At 47.4% G+C, this 22,714-nt stretch overlaps 1 protein-coding gene across 1 annotated transcript in view; it reads right to left on the reverse strand.

The window, feature by feature from the left end:
- Positions 1–22,714, reverse strand: part of fndc3ba (fibronectin type III domain containing 3Ba) — a 314,503-nt gene that overhangs the window by 8,746 nt on the left and 283,043 nt on the right. Inside the window, exons 24-25 of the mRNA XM_080186086.1 lie at positions 12,728–12,894; positions 8,239–8,366 (exon numbers count right to left, since the gene is read on the reverse strand). Coding sequence (XP_080042212.1) covers positions 8,239–8,366; positions 12,728–12,894 — 295 coding nt within the window. The remainder of the gene's footprint in view (positions 1–8,238; positions 8,367–12,727; positions 12,895–22,714) is intronic.

Here is a 22,714-nt window from a genome sequence, read left to right on the forward strand (position 1 = left end):
GGTTTATGCTAACTTCATAAAACACCTTGTGGCCTGGGTCATAACAAGGTCATGATCCCCCTGTATGGTAAAATGTTCTCCTCTTGGAGATTCACTAAAAATAATAGAGGGAGAAACAAAAGGAGAGAATGATGATGAGAGGAAGAGAAAGTAAGAGAGAGAGAGAGAGAGAAATCAAAGAAACTGTACAGTGCAGAAGCAGATCATTCGGCCCATTGAGTCTGCACTGGCCATAATTCTACCCAGGCCCTATCCTCGTGACCTCACATATTTGCCCCGATAAACCCCCTGACATTGAGGTGCAATTTAGCACGGCCAATCAACCTAACCTACACGTTTTTGGAGCGCAGGAGGAAACCGAAGCATCCAGAGGAAACCCACGCAGACACAGGGAGAACGTGCAAACGCTGCACAGACAGTGACCCGAGGCTGGAATTGAACCTGGGTCCTTGGCGCTGTGAGGCAGCGGTGCTAACCATTGTGCCACCCCTAAATCTTAAGAGTTAAAGGGGTAAGGAATAACAGGAAAGAGGGCGAATTGAGAAGATGGGATGGATTTTTGTAAGCAAGGTGGCTGGACTCACCAGACCCGCCACGGTGAAATGTCTCCTCCGGTGGTGGGCAGATGAAGTCAGGCCTGGCAAAAGCTGAAGCCAGATGGGTGAGTGCCGAGGCAGGGGGGTTAGGTTGTCCATCTCAATTCTCTAGGATTAGGTCCAGTTGCTTTAGAAGATTTTATGCCTTCTAGCCCTCATAACTGACAATCTACCCGCCTTCCATGACTTCTAATACCCTCCATGTCTACCCACCCAGTATCCACCATGGGAAGAACGGAGGAGCCATGTGGAGAGAAACAAAATATACATCTAAAAATCTAATACAGCTCTCAATAAGCAGGTTTGATACAATCACAAAGTCATAGAAGTTTGCAGCATGGAAACAGGCCCTTCGGCCCAACTTGTCCACATAAGAACATAAGAACATAAGAAATAGGAGCAGGAGTAGGCCATCTAACCCTTCGAGCCTGCCCCACCATTCAATAAGATCATGGCTGATCTGTCGTGGCTCAGTTCCACATTCCCGCCCTCTCCCCATAACCCTTAATCCCCTCTCTTATCAAAAACCCATCAGCCCGCGTCTTAAATATATTTAGCGAGGCAGCCTCCACCACTTCAACGGGCAGAGAATTCCAGAGATTCACCACCCTTTGAGTGAAGAAGTTCCTCCTCAACTCTGTTCTAAACCGCCCCCCCTTTATCTTGAGGCTATGCCCCCTAGTCCTACTATCCTTTCTGAGCGGGAAGAATCTCTCCACCTCTATCCTATCCATCCCATTCATCATCTTATACGTCTCAATGAGATCTCCCCTCATTCTTCTAAACTCTAACGAGTACAAGCCTAGTTTATTCAGCCTCTCCTCATAGCTCAACCCCCTCAACTCCGGCATCAGCCTAGTAAACCTCCTCTGCACTCCCTCCAAGGCCAAAATATCCTTGCGTAAGTACGGCGCCCAAAACTGCACACAATAATCCAGCTGCGGCCTCACCAATGCCCTATACATTGGTGAGGCCGCAGCTGGACACCCTTTTTTTTAAAACCCCTAAGCTAATCTCAATTGCCTGCATGTAGCCCATATCCCTCTATACCCATTGTACCCATGTAACTGTATGAATGCTTTTTAAAGGGCAAAATTGTACCTGCCTCTACTACTACCTCTGGCAGCTTGTTACAGACACTCACCACCCTCTGTGTGAAAGAATTGCCCTTCTGGATACTTTTGTATCTCTCCCCTCTCACCTTAAACTTATGCCCTCTAGTTTTAGACTCCCCTATATTTGGGAAAAGATATTGACTATCTAGCTGATCTATGCCCCTCATTATTTTATAGACCTCTATAAGATCACCCCTCAGCCTTCAACGCTCCAGAGAAAAAAGTCCCAGTCTATCCAGCCTCTCCTTATAACTCAATCCATCAACTCCTGGTAGCATCATACTAAACCTCTTCTGCACTCTTTCTAGTTTAATAATTTCCCTTCTATAATAGGGTGACCAGAACTGCACACAGTATTCCAAGTGTGGCCTTACCAATGTCTTGTACAACTTCAAAAAGACATTCCAACTCCTTTATTCAATATTCTGACCAATGAAACCAAGCATGCTGAATGCCTTCTTCACCACTCTGTCCACCTGTGACTCCACTTTCAAGGAGCTATGAACCTGTACTCCTAGATCTCTCTGTTCTGTAACTCTCCCCAGTGCCCTACCATTAACTGAGTAAGTCCTGCCCTGGTTCAATCTACCAAAATGCATCACCTCACATTTATCTAAATTGAACTCCATCTGCCATTCGTCAGCCCACTAGCCTAATTGATCAAGATCCCGTTGCAATTGGAGATAACTTTCTTCACTGTCCACTATGCCACCAATCTTGGTGTCATCTGCAAACTTACGAACCATGCCTCCTAAGTTCTCATCCAAATCATTATTATAAATGACAAATAACAGTGATGGGTGAAAAATTCTCCAATTTATGAAAGCACCAAAACTATTAAATCTCTCCAAGTAAGTAATCTCTTATAAAAACAAACAAAATTCTGTTCACACCCTAATCCCTTCAGACTCTTAAAGCAGTCAATCAAACTGAACTCTGAACCCCCTGCTCAAATAATTGCAGCTTTTGGAATTCAGCTAATGAATATTATATAATTAGCAACCCTTAGGGTAATGCTGACAAATAACTTAATTGGGGCTGCTCAAACAGCTGCTACAGCAACCGGCCTGTCAATCAAAGCGGTCCAGCAGTGGTTATTTTAGAACAATCAATGACAGCGACAGCCAGCGATATTTTATATTTTAAAGAGCTGGGGATTTAAATAAAACTTCAGATTGGATCAATTAAACTGACTTTATCTGCCCATCAAGAACATTTATGTCTCCTCCATCAATCTGTAACACCCACACTGTGGGCCAAAGCCTTTGCTGCAATTTGGATGCCATCTCCTTTCAAATTGCATTGCCACACATATCCTGACACTAAACAGCATCTGCCACCTGTTTGTCTGTTCCACAAACTTTAGCATCCTCCACACTTTTTGCCAAATGTCCTTGTATTTCTTTGATTTGAGTTATTATTGTCACATGTATCAGTGTACAGTAAAAAATGTTGTTTCTTGCATACTATACAGATGATGCATACCGTTCGTAGAGTACATAGGGGAGAAGGAAAGGAGAGAATGCAGATTGTAGCATCGCAGTCATAGCTACGGTGCAGAGAAAGATCAATTTAATATATACTGCTTCTTGAAAATATTCAATGTTTTGGCCTCAACTACTTCCTGTGGTAGCGAATTCCACAGGCTGATCACTCTCAGGGTGAAGAAGTTTCTCCTCATCTCAGTCCTAAACCGCCTGCTCTGTATCCTCAGACTGGTTCTGGAAACCTCTATCAACAGGAACATTCTTTCTGAATCCATCCTGTCTAATCCTGTTAGAATTTTATAGGCTTCTATGAGGTCCCCTCTCAGTCTTCTGAACTCCAGCGAATACAACCCTAACCGATACAATCTCTCCTTGTACATCAGTCCTGTCATTCCACGAATCAGCCTGGTAAACCTTCTCTGTGCTCCCTCCAGGCCAAGAACATTCTTCCTCAGATGAGGAGGCCAACAATCTCCCAGGCGTGGTCTCACCAAGGCTCTGTATAATTGCAGCAAGACATCCCTGCTCCTGCTCTCGAATCCTCTGGCTCTAAAGTTCTCCAGCATTGTCTGTTTTTGTTTCAGATTCCAGGATCTGTGGAATTTTGCCTTTATCTTAGTGTTTAACTCGCTACCGTTTGCCTTTTTAACTGAATGCTGCATCTGCTTGTTTAGTGACTGGTGTACGAGGACACCCAATTCTCAAAGACAAAGATGAAGAACAACACAGCACGGGAAACAGACCCTTCGGCCCAATGAGCCCGCGCTGCCATTTTAACATTGTGAGTGCCCTCCTCTACATGACCTTTGTCTACGCCTATTGGGGAAGATTGAGGGAAGACTATCTTAGGGACAATTTGTTACACCAATCAGCCTAAGACACCAATCAGCCTTATTGCACATTCCTCTCTCCTAATTTAAGGCCATTCAGATTGTAACCTCTGCCACCAAAGTGGATAACCTCACATTTATCCACATTATACTGCATCTGCCGTGCACTTGTCCACACACTCAGCCTGTCCAAATCACACCTCCGCATCCTAGACCCACCCCCATCTCCATTGAATCATACAGCGCAGATGAGGCCCTTCGGCCCAGCGAGTCAGCACCGACACATTAGAAACACCTGAACTTCCACCTAATCCCATCTGTCAGCACTTGGCCCATAGCCCTGAATGTTGTGATGTGCCGAGTGCTGTAACTTTGTGTCACCCGCAAATTTGGAGATATTTCATTTAGTTCTCTCATTTCAATCATTAATATGTATTGTGAAATCTGGAGTTCCAGCATCATTCCCTGGGTACCCCATTAGTCACTGCCTTCCATTTGGAAAAAGACCCATTTATTCCTACTCTTTGTTTCCTGTCTGACAGCCAGTTTTCTATCCATCTCAATGCACTACCCCCAACCCCATCTGCTTTAATCTTACACGATAATCTTCCGTGTGGGGCCTTGTCGAAAACCTTCGGGAAGTCCAAATAAACCAGGGCAGCACGGTAGCACAGTGGGTTAGCACTGCTGCTTCACAACTCCAGGGTCCTGGGTTCGATTCCCGGCTCGGGTCACTGTCTGTGTGGAGTTTGCACATTCTCCTCGTGTCTGCGTGGGTTTCCTCCGGGTGCTCCGGTTTCCTCCCACTGTCCAAAGATGTGCGGGTTAGGTTGATTGGCCGTGCTAAGAAATTGCCCCTTAGTGTCCAGGGATGTGTAGGTTAGAGGGATTAGTGGATATAATATGTAGGGATATGGGGGTAGGGCCTGGGTGGGATTGTGTTCGGTGCAGACTCGATGGGCCGAAGGGCCTCTCTCTGCACTGTAGGGTTCTATGGTCCACCGGTTCCCCCTCATCAAGTCCACCAGTTACATCCTTGAAGAATTCCAGTAGATTTGTCAAACATGATTTCTCTTCCACCAACCCATGCTGACTCTATCCTATCCTGCCACCATTTTCTGAGTGTTTTGCTGTGAAATTTCCCTTCCTCTGTCCCATTCACAACGTCTAAGAAGAAGAAGCTGGCATTGTCTCGCCCCCTAACAGACAAATATAAAGTTGAGGAAACGTTTGTCAACAACCTGCAGCAGCTTCCTGGTTTCCAAACATTGTTTACTAATACCAGATAGGCTCTGACGTTGGTGAAGGCCTCATGCAGATGACGTTTCCATAGCAACGGGTTCAGCTCGCACTCAAGGGCCACCACAAACACCGTCCACTCTCTCTGGGCCTCTGCAGGCTCATGTACACCTTTCAATCAGCAGTGCTGCCCAGGGGAATTTAAGACACTCTGCTAATGATTCTTCTGTTTCCTGATTTAATTTACTTTGCCTGCATCTGTGCAAGATTTAACCATTTATTCCTCCCCTCCGAAATGTATTCCGATATTTCCAAACATGGGATTAGGAACAGGCGGCCATTCAGCCCCTCAAGCCAGTTTCACAATTCCGTTAAGATTACAGTTGATCTGTATTGCACGTCCCCCACATTTGCTCCACTTCCGTTGTGATGGTAGTGTACCTTGGAGAGATGTTTTTGTTTAAATCATGATCTCTGCGGCTCTCACAGTCAGTGTTTCTCAGCTCACAGCTTTAGCTGTTGTCATTATGGCAGCCGGTTTGACTGGAGGAGGGTTTTTATTGCTGCTTAAATGGGGGTTTGTTTATTTTTACTGGGCTGTTTATGACTCTGCATTGTTAGGGGAAAATCTGGCTGGCAGGTCAGATGACAGGAGGTTTTCTATTTTCAGTTTGGAGTTAGCAGTTTGAGTTTTACTTTTAGAAGGGGCATCAAGCTGAACCAAAGTCTCTCTCTCTCTCTCCTTTATTTTGGAAATTCTGCTGGTCATCTGAAAACAAGGCCTTGCCATTCTAAAGGGGAAAATCTGCAGTGTTAGTTGCTTGCCTAGAGTCCGTGGTGTTTTGGGAAGCTGTTCTGACTTCCAACTGTTCTGAGTCTATCCAGAAAGCTGCAGATTTCATCCAAAGGACTGAAGTCCAGTATTACGTGAGCATTAGGCTTTGCTGTGTTCAACATGTGAAAAGGATCTTTTGTCTATGGGATTGGTTTGATTGGAACACATTAGGATATTTGTTAAGGGTTATACATTATAGTGGTTGTTCTATTTCTTGTTTGTAATTGATAGAAGTTCCTGCTAATTTTCTTACTATACATGTTAACTATATTCTGAAATAAACGTTGTTTGATAAAAAGCTCCCTAGTGGGTCATTTGAATCACCGCTGAAGTGAAACCTATCATGCTTATCCTAGCCAAATTCAAGGTGAAAAACTTACGTTCCAGATGGGTTCCATAAAACACTTTGGAGTTTCTGACTTGAATCGTCACACTCTCGAAACTGGTATTCAACAAAATTCTATCAGCCTCCGTCTTGAAAGCCCCAACTGACCCCACACCCCAGCGCCCAAAGGAAACAGCTCCACATTAACATGTCCCTTTGTGTCGCAAAACACCTCCCGATTTCATTCCTAAACAGCCTGGCTCTGATTCTAACCGTTTGCCCCCTCGTTCTCAGCGCCTCCATCAGGGGAACCAGTTGCTTCTTCCCCATTGAATTTATCTCGCGCCTCAACCTGTCAAACTGGGCAGGAGTCACCTCAAATTCCTTGCAAATTCATCTCAAGAGAGCTGATGGGGTGAGTGTGAAGAGACTATTTGGCAACTGAAGACTTCACAATCATGTGTCCATCCCTCCCTAGGTCAGGCCCACTGCACTGAGACCACACAGCTGGCCCGGCTTCCTCATCGCTGAGTTGAACCTGATAATATTCCCGATTTTTTGGGGCTCAGTACCACACCATTGAACAGTTGTCATTGTTAAAATACTGGACACATTTCCCCCTGTGGTTACTGGCTGTCAATTGTATTTAGTTTGTGTTGTTTAGTTATCCACCCTGCTGTCAGAATGAACAGTTACTCCCTGTTTGTTCCATCAAAACCTATCATAATTATGGCACAGAATCACACCGTTTGACTCAATGTTATTATTTCCATTCATTCTCCCCTTCTCAGCCTCACGTGCAAGAAGACAAAAGGTTAGGGCTTTGTCTGATCAACAGCACAGCATTGAGTGACAGGTTAACACCCCTTCCTGCTATTTTCATTCCTTTCCCTGGACATTCAAACCAATGTGGGAGACAGGAGAGGGCCATTCAGCCCCTTAAGCCTGTCCCAACATTCAATTAGATCACGGCTGGTCCACATCTCAACCTCTGGAGGTGCCTATCCTTCAGTGACGTTCATCCGCAAAAATCTACCCACCACATTCTTGAACGTTCCAACTGGATCCAATATCCAGAACTTCCCGCGGGAGTTCCAACATTGGGAGAAATTTCAGCACCCACATGGGGATAATTTTCCTGATGAGGTCGTCAGAGGATATGAGGCGAATGGGGACAATGAGGCTGTGATACAACTCAGCTAGGATCCCACTGCGAACAGGATTGAGGGGCTGAATGGCCTCTTCCTGATCTTAGGTCACAAAAGAGAGTGCTCAGCTGGTCAAGGGCAGGATTGAAAAATAAAATTATTCTTTAAAACTGGAGTTACCCAAATCGAGATAAAGTTCAGATTCGCTTCAAAGTTGTTTACTCAACTTATTTGGAAGGCAGGTGTCTACAGTGTCACTGGTCACCAGAGGAACTTCTCTCCTCGTTAAGTCCCCCAGGAGGCCCTTCAATGGTCTGTAGACGGGTCCACCAGCCTCTCGATGGTCACTCGGGAAGTCACACCAACATGAATCCATTGGGACCGCCCCTCTCAATGGCAATGAAGGGATCCGACCTCCTCTTGATGGATATCAGAGCAAAGTCACCATCCTGCACCCCCCCATAATCAAACACCAGTGTGCTCAGAAAGATGTTATGTGAATAGTTGCCCCAAATCCTAAGGAAAATGGAGAATTCAGAACCATTCCTTTTCCTTCAGGACAAACCTCCTCCGCTGGCGAACGCTGGCATTACCACGCGATTCAGAAGCCCCCTTCCCCTACCAGCCCACCCCCCTTCCCCTCCCCACCCACCCCGTCCATACCTGTTTGTAGTCCAACTCCCTGCCCACAGTGACCTGGAGAATGTAATTCATTGGGTCGCCTCTCATTGGTGGAAGTCCTTCCCACGTGACCTCGCAGGCGGTTCCTTCCAACTGAGTGACCCTTGGAGCTGGAAAAAAAAGACATGAAACGTCAGTCAGGATGTTTACTCAGAACCTTCCGGCAAAGCTGGGAGATGTTTCTGCAGAGGGCGGCGGGGGTTTGGAATTCACTGGCCAAGTTGGTGGTGGGGGCAGAGGCCCAAAACTCTTTTATAATGTACCTGGATCTGCAGCTTAAGGGGAGGCAATGGCCTGGTGGTATTATCGCTGGACTATTAACTCAGAAACTCAGCTAATGTTCTGTTCGAATCCCACCACGGCAGATGGTGGAATTTGAATTCAATGAAAAATATTTGGAATTAAGAATCCATGAAACCATAGTCAGAAAAAAACCCATCTGGGTCACTCATGTCCTTGAGGGAAGGCAATCTGCTGTCCTTACCCCGGTCTGGCCTACATGTGACTCCAGGGCCACAGCAATGTAGTTGACTCTCAACTGCCCTCCAAGGGCAGCTGCAGATGGGCAATAAATGCTGGACAGCCAGCGGTGCCCATCAGGAGGGTGGGATTAGAAAGGTGATCTGGGTGTCGGCAGGTTGAAGTCTCACAACACCAGGTTAAAGTCCAACAGGTTTATTTGGTCGTAAACACCACTAACTTTCAGGGCTCTGCCCCTTCATCAGGTGAATGGGGAGTTCTGATCACAAACAGGGCATATAAAGACCCACACTCAGGGTACAGATTAGAATGTGAGTCTTTACACCTAATCAAGTCTTAAAGGTGCAGACAATGTGAGTGGAGATAGCATTAAGTGTAAGTTAAAGTGATGCGTATTGTCTCCAGACAGGACAGTAAGTGAGACGTTGCAAGTCCAGGCAAGTCATGGGGAGACGTATAAGATGATGAATGGGATGGATAGGATAGAGGTGGAGAGACTCTTCCCGCTCAGAAAGGACGGTAGGACTAGGGGGCACAGCCTCAAGATAAAGGGGGGGGCGGTTTAGAACGGAGTTGAGGAGGAACTTCTTCACTCAAAGGGTGGTGAATCTCTGGAATTCTCTGCCCGTTGAAGTGGTGGAGGCTGCCTCGCTAAATATATTTAAGACGCGGGTTGATGGGTTTTTGATAAGCGAGGGGATTAAGGGTTATGGGGAGAGGGCGGGAAAGTGGAACTGAGCCACGACAGATCAGCCATGATCTTATTGAATGGCGGGGCAGGCTCGAGGGGCTAGATGGCCTACTCCTGCTCCTATTTCTTATGTTCTTATGTTCCAGATAGTGTGACATGAACCCAAGATCCGGGTTGAGATATCATGTCCGCAGGTTGGCATGGATAAGATGGACCAAATGGCCTCCTTCTGTGCTGTAACTTTTCTATGGCTCCGTGGTAGAGTCAATGTCAGCTGTTTTTTTTAAAAAAATGAATAACAGATATTTCTGAAGAAAGGCAATTTTGAAAATATTCTTTCGGATGATGGACGTTTCGCTGGTTGAGTCAGCGCTTGTTAATCAAATCCAATTGCCCTAAAACTGAGTGTCTTGGCCAATTCAGGGGACAGTTATGGAGTGAAGCACATTGTGGCTCTGGAGTCACATGTAGGCCAGACCGGGTAAGGACAGCAGATTTCCCTCCCTAAAGGACATGAATGAACCAGATGGGATTTTACAACAATCGACAATGGTTTCAGCATCACAAGGAGTAGTTTTTGTTCATATATATCCCAGATTTTATTATCCCGAATTTAAATTACACCCGCATTACTGCCACGGCTCAAGAAGGCAGCTCACCACCACCTTCCCAAGGAGCAATTCGGGATGATCAGCGGCCGAGCCGGGGACGCCGCATCCCATAAATCAATTTTTGAAAGGTTGCTGTGGTGAGATTTGAACCCGTGATCCCCAGAGTGATTGGATCACTCACCCAGTGACATTAGCTGGGCCAGCCTCTCCTCCTTTCGTAGGGAAGGAATAAAGTTGCATTTGTATAGTGCCTTTCATGATCTCAAGAATTCTCATTGTGCTTTAATGAGCAATGAAGTGCTTCTGAGTGCAGCCCCCGTTGTGTCATAAGCATGGCAGCCAGATTGTGCACAGCACGATCCCACAACCACAGCGATGCTAACTGAGGGATGCATGCTGTCTGGCTCACCAGGGGGAACTCCCTGCTCTTCTTCAAATTAGCGCCACCTTTGGACTTCTACCCATGTGGGAAAACGGGGTCTTATTTTATTGTCTTATCGAAAAAGCAGCACCAGCAACAATGCAGCACTCCCTTAATACAACGCTCAGAGCACCACCAACAATGTAGCACTCCCTTGACGCAACACTCAGAGCACCAACAATGCAGCACTCCCTTAAGACAATGCTCAGAGCACCACCAACAATGCAGCACTCTCTTGATGCAACACTCAGAGCACCATCAACAATGCAGCACTCCCTTAATACAATGCTCAGAGCACCAGCAACAATGCAGCACTCCCTTAATACAACACTCAGAGCACCACCAACAATGCAGCACTCCCTTAATACAACACTCAGAGCACCACCAACAATGCAGCACTCCCTTAAGACAATGCTCAGAGTACTACCAACAATGCAGCACTCTCTTGATGCAACACTCAGAGCACCATCAACAATGCAGCACTCCCTTAATACAATGCTCAGAGCACCAGCAACAATGCAGCACTCCCTTAATACAACACTCAGAGCACCACCAACAATGTAGCACTCCCTTGACGCAACACTCAGAGCACCAACAATGCAGCACTCCCTTAATACAATGCTCAGAGCACCAGCAACAATGCAGCACTCCCTTGACGCAACACTCAGAGCACCAGCAACAATGCAGCACCCCTAAATGCAATGCTCAGAGCACCAGCAACAATGCAGCACTCCCTTAATACAACACTCAGAGCACCAGCAACAATGCAGCACTCCTAAATACAACACTCAGAGCACCAGCAACAATGCAGCACTCCTAAATGCAATGCTCAGAGCACCAACAACAATGCAGCACTCCCTTGACGCAACACTCAGAGCACCAGCATGGGTTTATGTGCTCAGACCTCCGGAGTGGGACTTGAATTCACAATCCTCTGATTCAGAGAGATTGCTACCTGCTGAACCATGGTTTCTGGTGTTTCCAGAATCGAGCTTAGTTCATGCTGCTGCAGATGTGAGATTGACAGGTAGAGGTTGAGCAGGGGGTGGGTAATTGTTCTAAGTATTCTCAAAGCTGTCAAAATCAAACTGTGGGTGAGGGATTTCAGTGCCGACGTGGCCTGAGCCATTGTAATTAAACCATGAACGCTGTGTACTCGGTGATCTGTGGCAACTCTCAGGTGTTGCAGGGTACAGTCTGTTCAGATGTTGGCCTTTCACGTTCAGGGACAGAGGACACGTCCAGCCCTGGTTTGACAGGTTGAACATTCCTCTCTCCCTCAGCCTGTCAGCCTCAGAGCCTCGCCGTCCAAATGCAATTCAGAAGGAATTGCTGTAAAACTGAAGGACTGAGGCAGCTACGTGCGACTAGTCCCGGTCTCCATGGGGACATGAACACAGTCCCAGTATCCGTGGGGACATGAACAGAGTCCCGTCTCCATGGGGACATGGGGTGGAGATGCTGGCGTTGGGCTGGGGTGGGCACAGTAAAAAGTCTCACGACACCAGATTAAAGTCCAACAGGCTTTTTGGAATCACAAGCTTTCGAAGCGCTGCTCCTTCATCAGGTCATCATGGAGTTCGCCTGGTGTTGTGAGAGTTCTTCCTGTGTCCATGGGGACAGGAACAATGTGCCAGTCTCCACGGAGACAAGGACACAGTCCTGGTCCCTGTAGGGACAGGAACACAGCCCAAAAGAAGGCCAAACTCCTTACCATCTTCTCTCTCCCTCTCCCTGCATGTTCCAAGAGAAATATCAGCCGATGGTCACTGCCCCTCAGTGCTTCACTAAATTCCAAACTTGATTGCATCCTAATCATTCCTAAGCTGAAATATCTAAGTATCTGCCTGTTCTTAGTTCCATAGAATGGACAACACAGAAACAGGCCATTTGGCCCAACTGATCCATGCTTCACACCAATCTCATTTTATTTCATCTCACCTTATCAACAGCGCCTCCTCCTCCTTCCCCCCTATTGTGCTTCTATAGTTACCCTTATACATATCTTCACCATTCACTTCAACCACTGTGTTAGTGAGTTCCACATCCCCACTGCCTCTCCTCAAGGAGCTTCTCCAGAATTCCTTGTTGGATTTATTACCGACTGTCTTAAACTGATGGCCCCTAGCTCCAGACTCCCTTCTCCAAAAGGCAGGAACGTTTTACCTACAGTTACTCTATTCAGCTTCTTCGAAATGTTCCAGGCCTGTGCTAGCTCCTGAGAGAAACGATTCCCAGGCATTCGGACCCATGGATACAGAGACTGACCTTTGACAGCAGGAGGGACTAGTTTGGTTGTGTTGAAGACATGGACCTCGGAGAAGGGTCCCTCCCCTGCATCGCTGATTGCCTGGATTCGGAAGCTGTAACACGTGGACTCTGTTAGTCTCTGCACCTTGTACGTGTGGCTTGGCCCGCGATAGATTGGAATGAACCTGAGAAGGCAAAAACACAGCAGCAATTCCAGTGGGAGAAGACAATAATCACCATAGCAACATCTACTTTGGCACATTTCAAATCATACTTCTTCCCCCAGGGCTGAATTTTTACAACCAAAGTCTCGAGAAAGGGGACATCGCCACAAGATAAAGGACTGGTCATTTACACCTGAGGTGCGTAGAAGTTTCTTTTTGCAGAGGGTGGTGTATCTCTGGAATTGTCTGTCCCAAAGGGTGGTGGAGCAGGGAGTGTTACAGGTATTTAAAGTGGAGGTGGATAAATATTTGATAGATGGTGGAATAGTGGGCCATCGGGAAATGGCAGAGAAAAGGAGCTGAGGCTGGCATAGACCAGCCATGGTCATATTGAATGTTGGGGCAGGCTGGAAGAGCCTGGTGGCCACTCCTACTTCTACTTCTTGTGTCCCTGATTTGCCCGTCGCTGCTAACTTGTCTTCCCGTTGATACGCTTTTGATGCTTTCTTTGGTTCAGCTTTACTGGTTCGAATTCCTGCGTTTGTCTTTATTCTGGGTTTCCTTCATGCGGACTATTCACGCTAAATACACGAGCTGTCCAGCTGCTTGGTGCAGTTTTTTTCAAACTGCTTCCTTTCCCAGCTACAGTTGTTTTTCTCAGTAACTGTAAATTCTAATGTCCAAAATAAAGGATGAAATACATTGAAAAAACTGTTTTAAAAAAATGCATTTCACAATTACAAAATTTACTATCTTTTGTGTCTTTATATTTGAAAAGTCTTTTGGATTCCTCTGCGAAAAGCTGGGGTTCAAGTCGTTACTCTGAAAGAGGTGGCACCGTGGCGCAGTGGTTAGCACTGCTGCCTCACAGCGCCAGGGAACCGGGTTCAATTCCCGGTCTGGGTCACTGTTTGTACGGAGTCTGCACTTTTTCCCAATTCCTGCGTGGGTTTCCTCCGGGTGCTCCGGTTTCCTCCCACAGTTAAAGTTTATTTATTAGTTACAAGTAAGGCTTACATTAACACTGCAATGAAGTTAGTGTGAAATTCCCCTAGTCACCACAGTCTGGCGCCTATTCGTGTCAACGCACCCTAACCAGCATGTCTTTCGGAGGAAACCGGAGGAAACCCACACAGGCATGGGGAGAACATGCAGACGGTGACCCAAGCTGGGAATTGAACCTGGATCCCCGGCTCTGTGAGGTAGCAGTGCTAACCACTGTGTCACCGTGCTGTCCAAAGATGTGTGGGTTAGGTGGATTGGGCGTGCTAAAGTGCCACATAGCGTCAGGGGGGGACTCGGGTAAGAACATGGGGGTTATGGGGATAGGGCCTGGATAAGCTTGTGGCCAGTGCAGACTCGATGGGCTGAATGATCTCATTCTGCACTGTAGGATTCTATAATTCCATGAAAGCTCCATTCGGGATATCCAGGCTCAACATAACTGCTCAGCACAATTTCGCAGAATGAAAAGACACACTGGGGGGATTTTAATCCCTCACTCGTCCCAAAACCATAAAATCCCACCCTAGGTCAATAGACCTTTCCAATGGTCCACCCCTCCCCACTCCGATTCCCATGGCGAGCAGGACGGTAAAATTCCGGCCAATATCTTTAATTAATTTTAAGAAACAAGAAGGTACATTTCAAGTGTTTGTGTTCAGAGACAGCTGTTTTTAAGAGCTTGTGTCTTTGTGAAGGGAAATGATTGACACTAATTCTAAACCCATTACAGCTTTTGTTTTATCTCCAATGAACTTCAGAAAACATATCAAATTGACAGAGGGAGAGGGGGAGTGGTAGACGATGTAAGAAAGAGAAAGGCCAATGGATGAGAGAATGAAGGGAGGAAGACATTTCTGAAGCCAAACACTCAGACCTGCTACTGTTGATAGTTTGGAAAGACCAATGATAATCATAGAACCCTACAGTGCAGAGAGAGACCCTTCGGCCCATCGAGTCTGCACCGAACACAATCCCACCCAGGCCCTACCTCCATATCCCTACACATTATACCCACTAATCCCTCTAACCTACGCATCCCTGGATACTAAAGGGCAATTTCTTAGCATAGCCAATCAACCTAACCCACACATCTTTGGACTGTGGGAGGAAACCGGAGCAGCCGGAGGAAACCCACGCAGACACGAGGAGAATGTGCAAACTCCACACAGACAGTGACCCGAGCCAGGAATTGAACCCAGGACTCTGGAGCTGTGAAGCAGCAGTGCTAACCACTGTGCTACCGTGCCGCCCTAATAGATAACACGGAGAGAGAGGCTTACATTCCAAACACCCATGAGGCTGAGTGAGACAGAGAAACAAAGAAAGAGGCACAGTAAGTAGGTGCACAACACCAGGTTAAAGTCCAACAGGTTTATTTGGTAGCACGAGCTTTTGGAGCGCTGCTCCTTCATCAGGTGAGTGCAGGATTTGTTTCACAAACAGAGCATTTAAAGACACAAACTCAATTACAAGATAATGGTTGGAATGTGAGTCTCAACAGGTAATCAAGTCTTTACAGGCGCAGACAATGAGAGCAGAGAGAGGGTTAGCCACATAAAGACAGAGGTGGAGAGAAAGGCACTGCCTCTCATTCCAATTCAATTTTCTTTCTGAGTTTGGAAGCAAACACTCAAAGATAGTGATAAGGAGGAAGAATAGAGAGGGAATGAGGCAGTGAGACAGGGCGCCATGGTGGCAAATGGTTAACCCTGCTGCCTCACAGCGCCAGGGACCTGGGTTCAATTCTGGCCTCAGGTCACTGTCTGTGTGGAGTTTGCGCATTCTCCCTGTATCTGCGTGGGTTTCCTTCGGGTGCTCCAGTTTCCTCCCACAGTCCAAAGATGTGTGGGTTAGGTTGACTGGCCGTGCTAAATTGGCCTTAGTGACAGGAGGATTAGTGGGGTGAATGTGTGGGGTTACGGGAATAAGGCCTGGGTGGGGCTGTGGTCGGTGCAGACTCGATGGGCCGAATGGCTTCTGCACCGCAGGAATTCTATGGTATTTTATGATAGTAGGTGAAGGGGATCGAGAAAAGGAGATTAAGAGACTGAGCTGCCCTGGAGGTGACGAGAGGGAAGAGGTTTGAAAAGAGAATGAGGAATGTGTGACTGAGGGTAGTTTTATGGAAGAGCTGAGATTGAGAGGATTGAGGGAGAAGTCAACTGAATAAAAAGGTGTTTGAGATTGAGGAAAAGGCAAGTTGGAGAGAGGAGGAGGTTGAGAGAGAGTGTGACAGAGCTAGAGAGAGTGTGACAGAACGAGGGAGTGTGACAGAGCTAGAGAGAGTGTGACAGACCGAGGGAGTGTGACAGAGCTAGAGAGAGTGTGACAGAACGAGGGAGTGTGACAGAGCTGAGTGTGACCAGGAAGGCAGGGTGGGGGCATTTTCTTTCTCTTTCAGAGAGTCGGTATAAACTGAATGACCAAATGGCCTCCTTCTGCACGGTAGGGATTCCACGCAACTGAGGGCAGAGAGGGAGGGGAGGGGTTGTGAAGTGGGAAGGTAAATAAAGAAGGGGATTGGGAAGAAACGGGGCAAAGTGTAAGGAGGAAGGGGGGGAGGAAGAAAGTGTTAGATCAGCCATGATGGTGTTAAACGGCAGAGCAGGCTAGATGGGCCGAATGGTCTACTCCTGTTCCTATTTCTTACGGTCTCACGGAAAGGAGGGAGGAGAAATTGAGGAAAAACCCATGGGAAAAGGGAGAGGGGGAGATCGGAATGTGACTGACAATGAGGGGAACTCTGGTCTCTCCCTCCTGTCCTTGGGAAAGTGAGCATTTACCCTAACCTCGGACACTGGCTTTACGAAGCCTACAGCAAGAAGCAAACACCAACGAGGGGCTGTTCAGAGCCAGACTCCGGGGGGAGGGGGCAATTTTCTGTGACAGTGCCCCAGCTGGGAAGCCTTCCCCACGGGGGGAAAGTATTAAAATGGGGGAGTGAAAAACACGGCCAAAAGTGGACAGGACCCTGGATCGAGAGCACAAATGGATAAGTCCAGTCTCTCCGTTACCCGGCATTCGTGAAATACCATCACACTTTCACAGTCAGAGATACTGTCAAATAGAAAAATAATCAATCAGATATTCTCTGGGACGAAAAAAAATATATGCAGCTGTGCTGAGATTAATAACCTGTCTCTGATTCTGGGACGATATTTATTCATTTCACCCCCGGTTAGTGAGGATTGATGTACTGGTGATCACATTTTAACAGCAGCAACTTGAGAGGCTGGTGACGAATGAACTCTGCCTCTCTCAGGGTGAAGGCTGCAATGTTGTTTATCTCAGGCACAAGGTCCAGGGTGAAATCTCTCCCCTTGATCCGTGAAGTGTTCTGGAAGTTATTAATGACGCGCCTCCGTTTTCACCAGAGATCGCAAGGAACGATGCTCTCCTCACAGAGGGCAGTAACGGGTAAGGCTCTGGAAAGCAGGAGTTATGCAGTCCCACAGTAACTCTCCGCAACATCCGAGGGGAAAGGTGGATTGAAAATTCCTGTGGTGCCCCTCACAGCCTCAAAACGCTTCGGAGCCAATCCAATGTTGTCACCGCTGTTACGCGCAGAATGCAAGCTCCCACAACCCGCACCGTGCTAATCATTAAAAAAAAACACTCGTTTACTAATCCAACATCTATCTCCACCCCTAATCTCCTCTTCACAAGGTGGTGGTGAGCCACTATCTTGAACCACTGCGGTCCCCCTGGTGTGGATACACCCACTGTGCTGTTAGGGAGGGAATTCCAGACACACACACACGCTGTCGCACGTACAGACGTGCCTGCACACACGCACACATAAGAACATAACAAATAGGAGCAGGAGTCGGCCATCTAGCCCCTCGAGCCTGCCCCGCCATTCAATAAGATCATGGCTGATCTGAAGTGGATCAGTTCCACTTTCCCGCTTTCTCCCCATAACCCTTAATTCCCTTGCCTACCAAAAACCTATCTACCCGTGTCTTAAATATATTTAGCGAGGCAGCCTCCACCACTTCAACGGACAGAGAATTCCAGAGATTCACCACCCTTTGAGTGAAGAAGTCCCTCCTCAACTCTGATCTAAACTGCCCCCCCCCCTTATCTTGAGGCTGTGACCTCTAGTCCTGCTATCCTTTCTAAGCAGGAAGAATCTCTCTACCTCTACCCTATCCATCCCCTTCATTATCTTATATGTCTCTATAAGATCCCCCCTCAGCCTTCTAAACTCTAACGAGTACAGACCCAGTCTATTCAATCTCTCTTCATAGGCTAACCCCCTCATCTCCGGTATCAGCACACACATACACACACACAGAGGTTGGACTCATATGCACTCACATTCATGCATGCCCAGATACCCCAACAGGACTCAATGGGTAGGGATCAGGTGCAGGGACCCTGGTTGATACCCCACCCTGTCTTACCCCAGTAGCACTGAGGGCCAGAGTGTCACACGCTTGCCCCTACCGGAGCTCAGAGCTGCTAACTCAGCAGTAGCCACAGGTAGAACCTGGACAGCTTCGATCAATTCAGCCCCACACTTTGACCAAACCCAGCATCCCATTTCCCTCAGTTGTGTTCACAGCAGGGGCAGATTCCTTCTGCTGCCAAGGATCTGGAATTCGCTCGGAAACTGGGACATGATCAGATGAATGGGAGAAGCAGGGAAAGGTGTTATGCTGGTTTGCCATGGCAGGGTCTTCATTTTACAGATGCACCATAGAAAGCATTCTTTCTGGTTGTATCACAGCTTGGTTTGGCTCCTGCTCTGTCCAAGACCACAAGAAACTACAAAGGATCGTAAACGAAACTCAGTCCGTCACTCAAACCAGCCTCCCATCCATTCACACTGCCTACACTTCCTGCTGCCTCAGGTTGGCACAGTGGCACAGTCATTAACACCGCTGCCTCACAGTGCCAAGGATACGGGTTTGATTCCCAGCTTGGGTCACTGTCAATGCGGATTCTGCACGTTCTCCCCGTGTCTCCGTGGGTTTCCTCTGGATGCTCCAGTTTCCTCCCACATTCCGAAAGACGCGCGGGTTAGGTGCATTGACCCAAACAGGGGCCAGAGTGTGATGACCAGGGGATTTTCAGAGTAACTTCACTGCACTGTTAGTGTAAGCCTACTTGTGACCAATAAATAAACTTTACTTAAAAGCAGCCAGCATAATTAAGGACCCCACGCACCCCGGACATTCTCTCTTCCACCCTCTTCCGTTGGGAAAAAGATACAAAAGTTTGAGGACACGTATCAACCAACTCAAGAACAGCTTCTTCCCTGCTGCTGTCAGACTTTTGAATGGACCTACCTCGCATTAAGTTGATCTTTCTCTACACCCTCGCTGTGACTGTAACACTACATTCTGCACTCTCTCGTTTCCTTCTCTGTGAATGGTATGCTTTGTGTAGCACGTAAGAAACAATAATTTTCACTGTATATGAATACATGTGACAATAACAAATCAAATCAAATCTCTGTGTCTGGTTCGAGATGGCCAAGTAAATGATCCAAGGCCCCTCGTGTTTAAACTCCAATGAGTTACCCAATCGTCACATAGTTGAAAGGCTGAACAGATGGCAAGTCTTTTCCTGAGATTTATCCATTCGGATCCGCTCCTCTGAAGCATCGTGGACAGAAGTTTCCCATTCCGCCCACCACAGGAATGTAGCGGGTGGGAGGTTGAATCATAGAAACCCTACAGTGCAGAAAGAGGCCCTTCAGCCCATCGAGTCTGCACCGAACACAATCCCACCCAGGCCCTACCCCCATGTCCCTACATATTATACCCACTAATCCCTCTAACCTACGCATCCCTAGACACTAAGGGGCAATTTCTCAGCATGGCCAATCAACCTAACCCCACACATCTTTGGACTGTGGGAGGAAACCGGAGCAGCCGGAGGAAACCCACGCAGACACGAGGGGAATGTGCAAACTCCACACAGACAGTGACCCGAGTCGGGAATCGAACCCAGGACCCTGGAGCCGTACTGTGCTTCCATGCCAGTGGGGGAGGTGGGGCGGGGGGTGGGGAGGGGGGGTGGGGCGCAGACCATGCAAAGGTACGTTGACCTCAGGCGAGATCTTCCTCCCTTGGGGCAAGCGTGACGGGAGAATCCTGCCCCTTGGCTCACCAGGTTAAAACTGTTCCGGAAACTGTTGTTTTTCTGGGTCTAATCGCCGTGTGGGAAGTAATTCAGTGGGTTGTTGGGGGGGAGGCAGGAGGGCAAAATCTCTTTGAGGCTTGATTATGCTGGAGTTGGTTAATGGTGAAAGGCTGGCAACTTAAAGATCTCAAGCAGTCATTAGCAAAGGAATCGTACAGTGTGCGAGGACCCTGTGACACAGCCGCGTGTCGTTACATTCAATCTGAGGCTAATGTGTGTAGCTGATTGCACAAATTACTCCTGCGCTTTTCACGTCAATATTATTTGCGAGTGATCCTGTTGGGAGAGTTGAACAAGCAGCTCATTGTGTCGACTGTTCCCAGAGATCAATTAAAGTCAAATCACCACGAGTAACAAATAGATTTTCTAAGAAAATTGGTGCTCTGTGACAAAAGGCTCACTTCTCAACAATTAATTTGTCCCAGGATGGCCCTGTGAAGATAAATTGTGTTCGAAAGGAACACACTGAAGTGAGGCAGATCAACTCTGGTTAAAGTGACTTACCGCAAAGAAAAGCAAGTTAACTTCTCCACTTATGCTGCGGGCAGGAGCAAAGCATCACTGCAAATAATATGGTCCAATTTGGGACACTAATCTAGCGACAGCAATTCAAAAAGCATCCCACTGTCGTTTTGGGACATGGTGAGCTCCAATAGAGATACAAACCTCTCACTTTCCCCAGTGGGTGAGAGAGGCATTTTCCTATCAAAAGCATTCCATCTCAAAACCAGAACAGCTCATAAAAGCTTCACAAGCAAATGGATTGAAACATGGGGCCAGATCTTTTGATTTGATTTGATTTATTATTGTCACATATATTACACAGTGAAAGGTGTTGCTTCTTGCGCGCTATACAGGCAAAGCATACCGCTCACAGAGAATAAAAGCAAATTACCGCGGATGCTGGAATCTGAAACCGAAAGAGAAAATGCTGGAAAATTTCAGCAGGTCTGGCAGCATCTGTAAGGAGAGAAAGGAGCTGACGTTTCGAGTCTAGATGACCCTTTGTCAAAGCTGGGTCGTCTGGATTCGAAACGTCAGTTCTTTTCTCTCCTTACGGATGCTGCCAGACATGCTGAGATTTTCCAGCATTTTCTCCTTTCATGGAGAACCTGGACCTGCCGGCTTTGGACTGGGGTGGGCACGGTAAAAAGTCTCACAACACCAGGTTAAAGTTCAACGGTTTTGTCTGGAATCACGAGCTTTCGGAGTGCTGCTCCTTCCTCAGGTAATTCATCTCTGAAAGCTCATGATTCCAAATAAACCTATTGGACTTTAACCTGATGTTGAGAGCGTTCATGGAGAAGGAAATGAGAGAGTGCAGAATGCCATAGCTAAGGTGTAGAGAAAGATCAACCTAATGCAAGATAGACCCATTCAAAAGTCTGACGTCAGCAGGGAAGAAGCTGTTCTTGAATCAGCTGGTACATGGCTTCAGAATTTTGTATCTTTTTCCGGATGGAAGGGTAAAAGAGAGAATGCCTGGGGTGTGTGGGGTCCTTAATTATGCTGGCTACTTTGCCGAGGCAGCGGAAGGTGTAGACAGTCATTGGATGGTGTGCATGGATCTTCATGGGTTTTGGAATTTGCACATTCTCCCCATGTCTGTGTGGGATTCCTCCAGGTGCTCTGGTTTCCTCCCACAGTCCAAAGATGTGTGGGTTAGGTGGATTGGCCATGCTAAATTGCCCCTTACTGTCAGGAGGGTTATAAGGGTAAAACAATGGGTTGGCAGAGATAGGGCTAGGATGGGAATATTGTTGATGCAGGCTCGATGGGCTGAATGGCTTCCTTCTGCACTGTAGAGATTCTATGAATTTCTAACACTTAAAAACGGCTGACGGGACCCTATTCGGGGACTTTGCCCCACCCCTCCACCCGATCTTGGCATCAGCAAGTGTTCGGTAAGGATAGAGGTAGCCAGTCTTTTTTCTTTATTCGTAGGACACGGGCCAGCATTTATTCCCCATCCCTAGTTGTCCGAGGCTAGTTGAGAGTCAACCACATTGCCGTGGCTCTGGAGTCACATGTAGGCCAGACCGGGTAAGGATGGAAGATTTTCTTCCTGAAGGATTTTCTTCCTAGCGAACCACATGGATTTTTCTGACAATTGGCAATGGTTTCATGGTCATTGGTAGATTCTTAATTCCAGATATTTTTTTATTGAATCCAAATTTCACCGTCTGCCGTGGCGGGATTTGAACCCGGGTCCCGGAACATTAGCTGAGTTTCTGGATGAATAGTTTACCGATAATACCACGAGGCCATCGCCTCCCCAAAGAGTGCAGAGTCTACTCCCTGCATTCCCAACACGGCTGGCTCCATTCTGAGGGTAATCACCTCCTGATCCGTTGCATTTTTCATGGAGTTGAGCCCGCTTCTCCAGACTCCAGAGGCCCCGCAGTGAACACAGCAGCCGCCATATTTATGGGGGTCGGAATGGGCCCAGGTCAGGATTTGCGCATGTGCATTTTGTGGAGGCAGCTGCTCGCTAAATGTGGTAAGCACGATGTGTGGATGGATTATTCTTGGTCCGAGCAGGTCTAGACTTTGTGCTGATCTTCGGAGGGAAGGGGTACCCTTTCGGAATGAGAGGTCACCCCTTTGGATATGGTCCCGGGACACCTTTGGGAAAGATAAGGTACCCGTTGGGATTGTTAAAAGGGGATGTGAATGTGCGTAA

The sequence above is a fragment of the Carcharhinus amblyrhynchos genome, chromosome 3 (genome assembly GCF_965287045.1).
Source record: "Carcharhinus amblyrhynchos chromosome 3, sCarAmb.v2.hapA, whole genome shotgun sequence".
Taxonomy (NCBI): domain Eukaryota; kingdom Metazoa; phylum Chordata; class Chondrichthyes; order Carcharhiniformes; family Carcharhinidae; genus Carcharhinus; species Carcharhinus amblyrhynchos.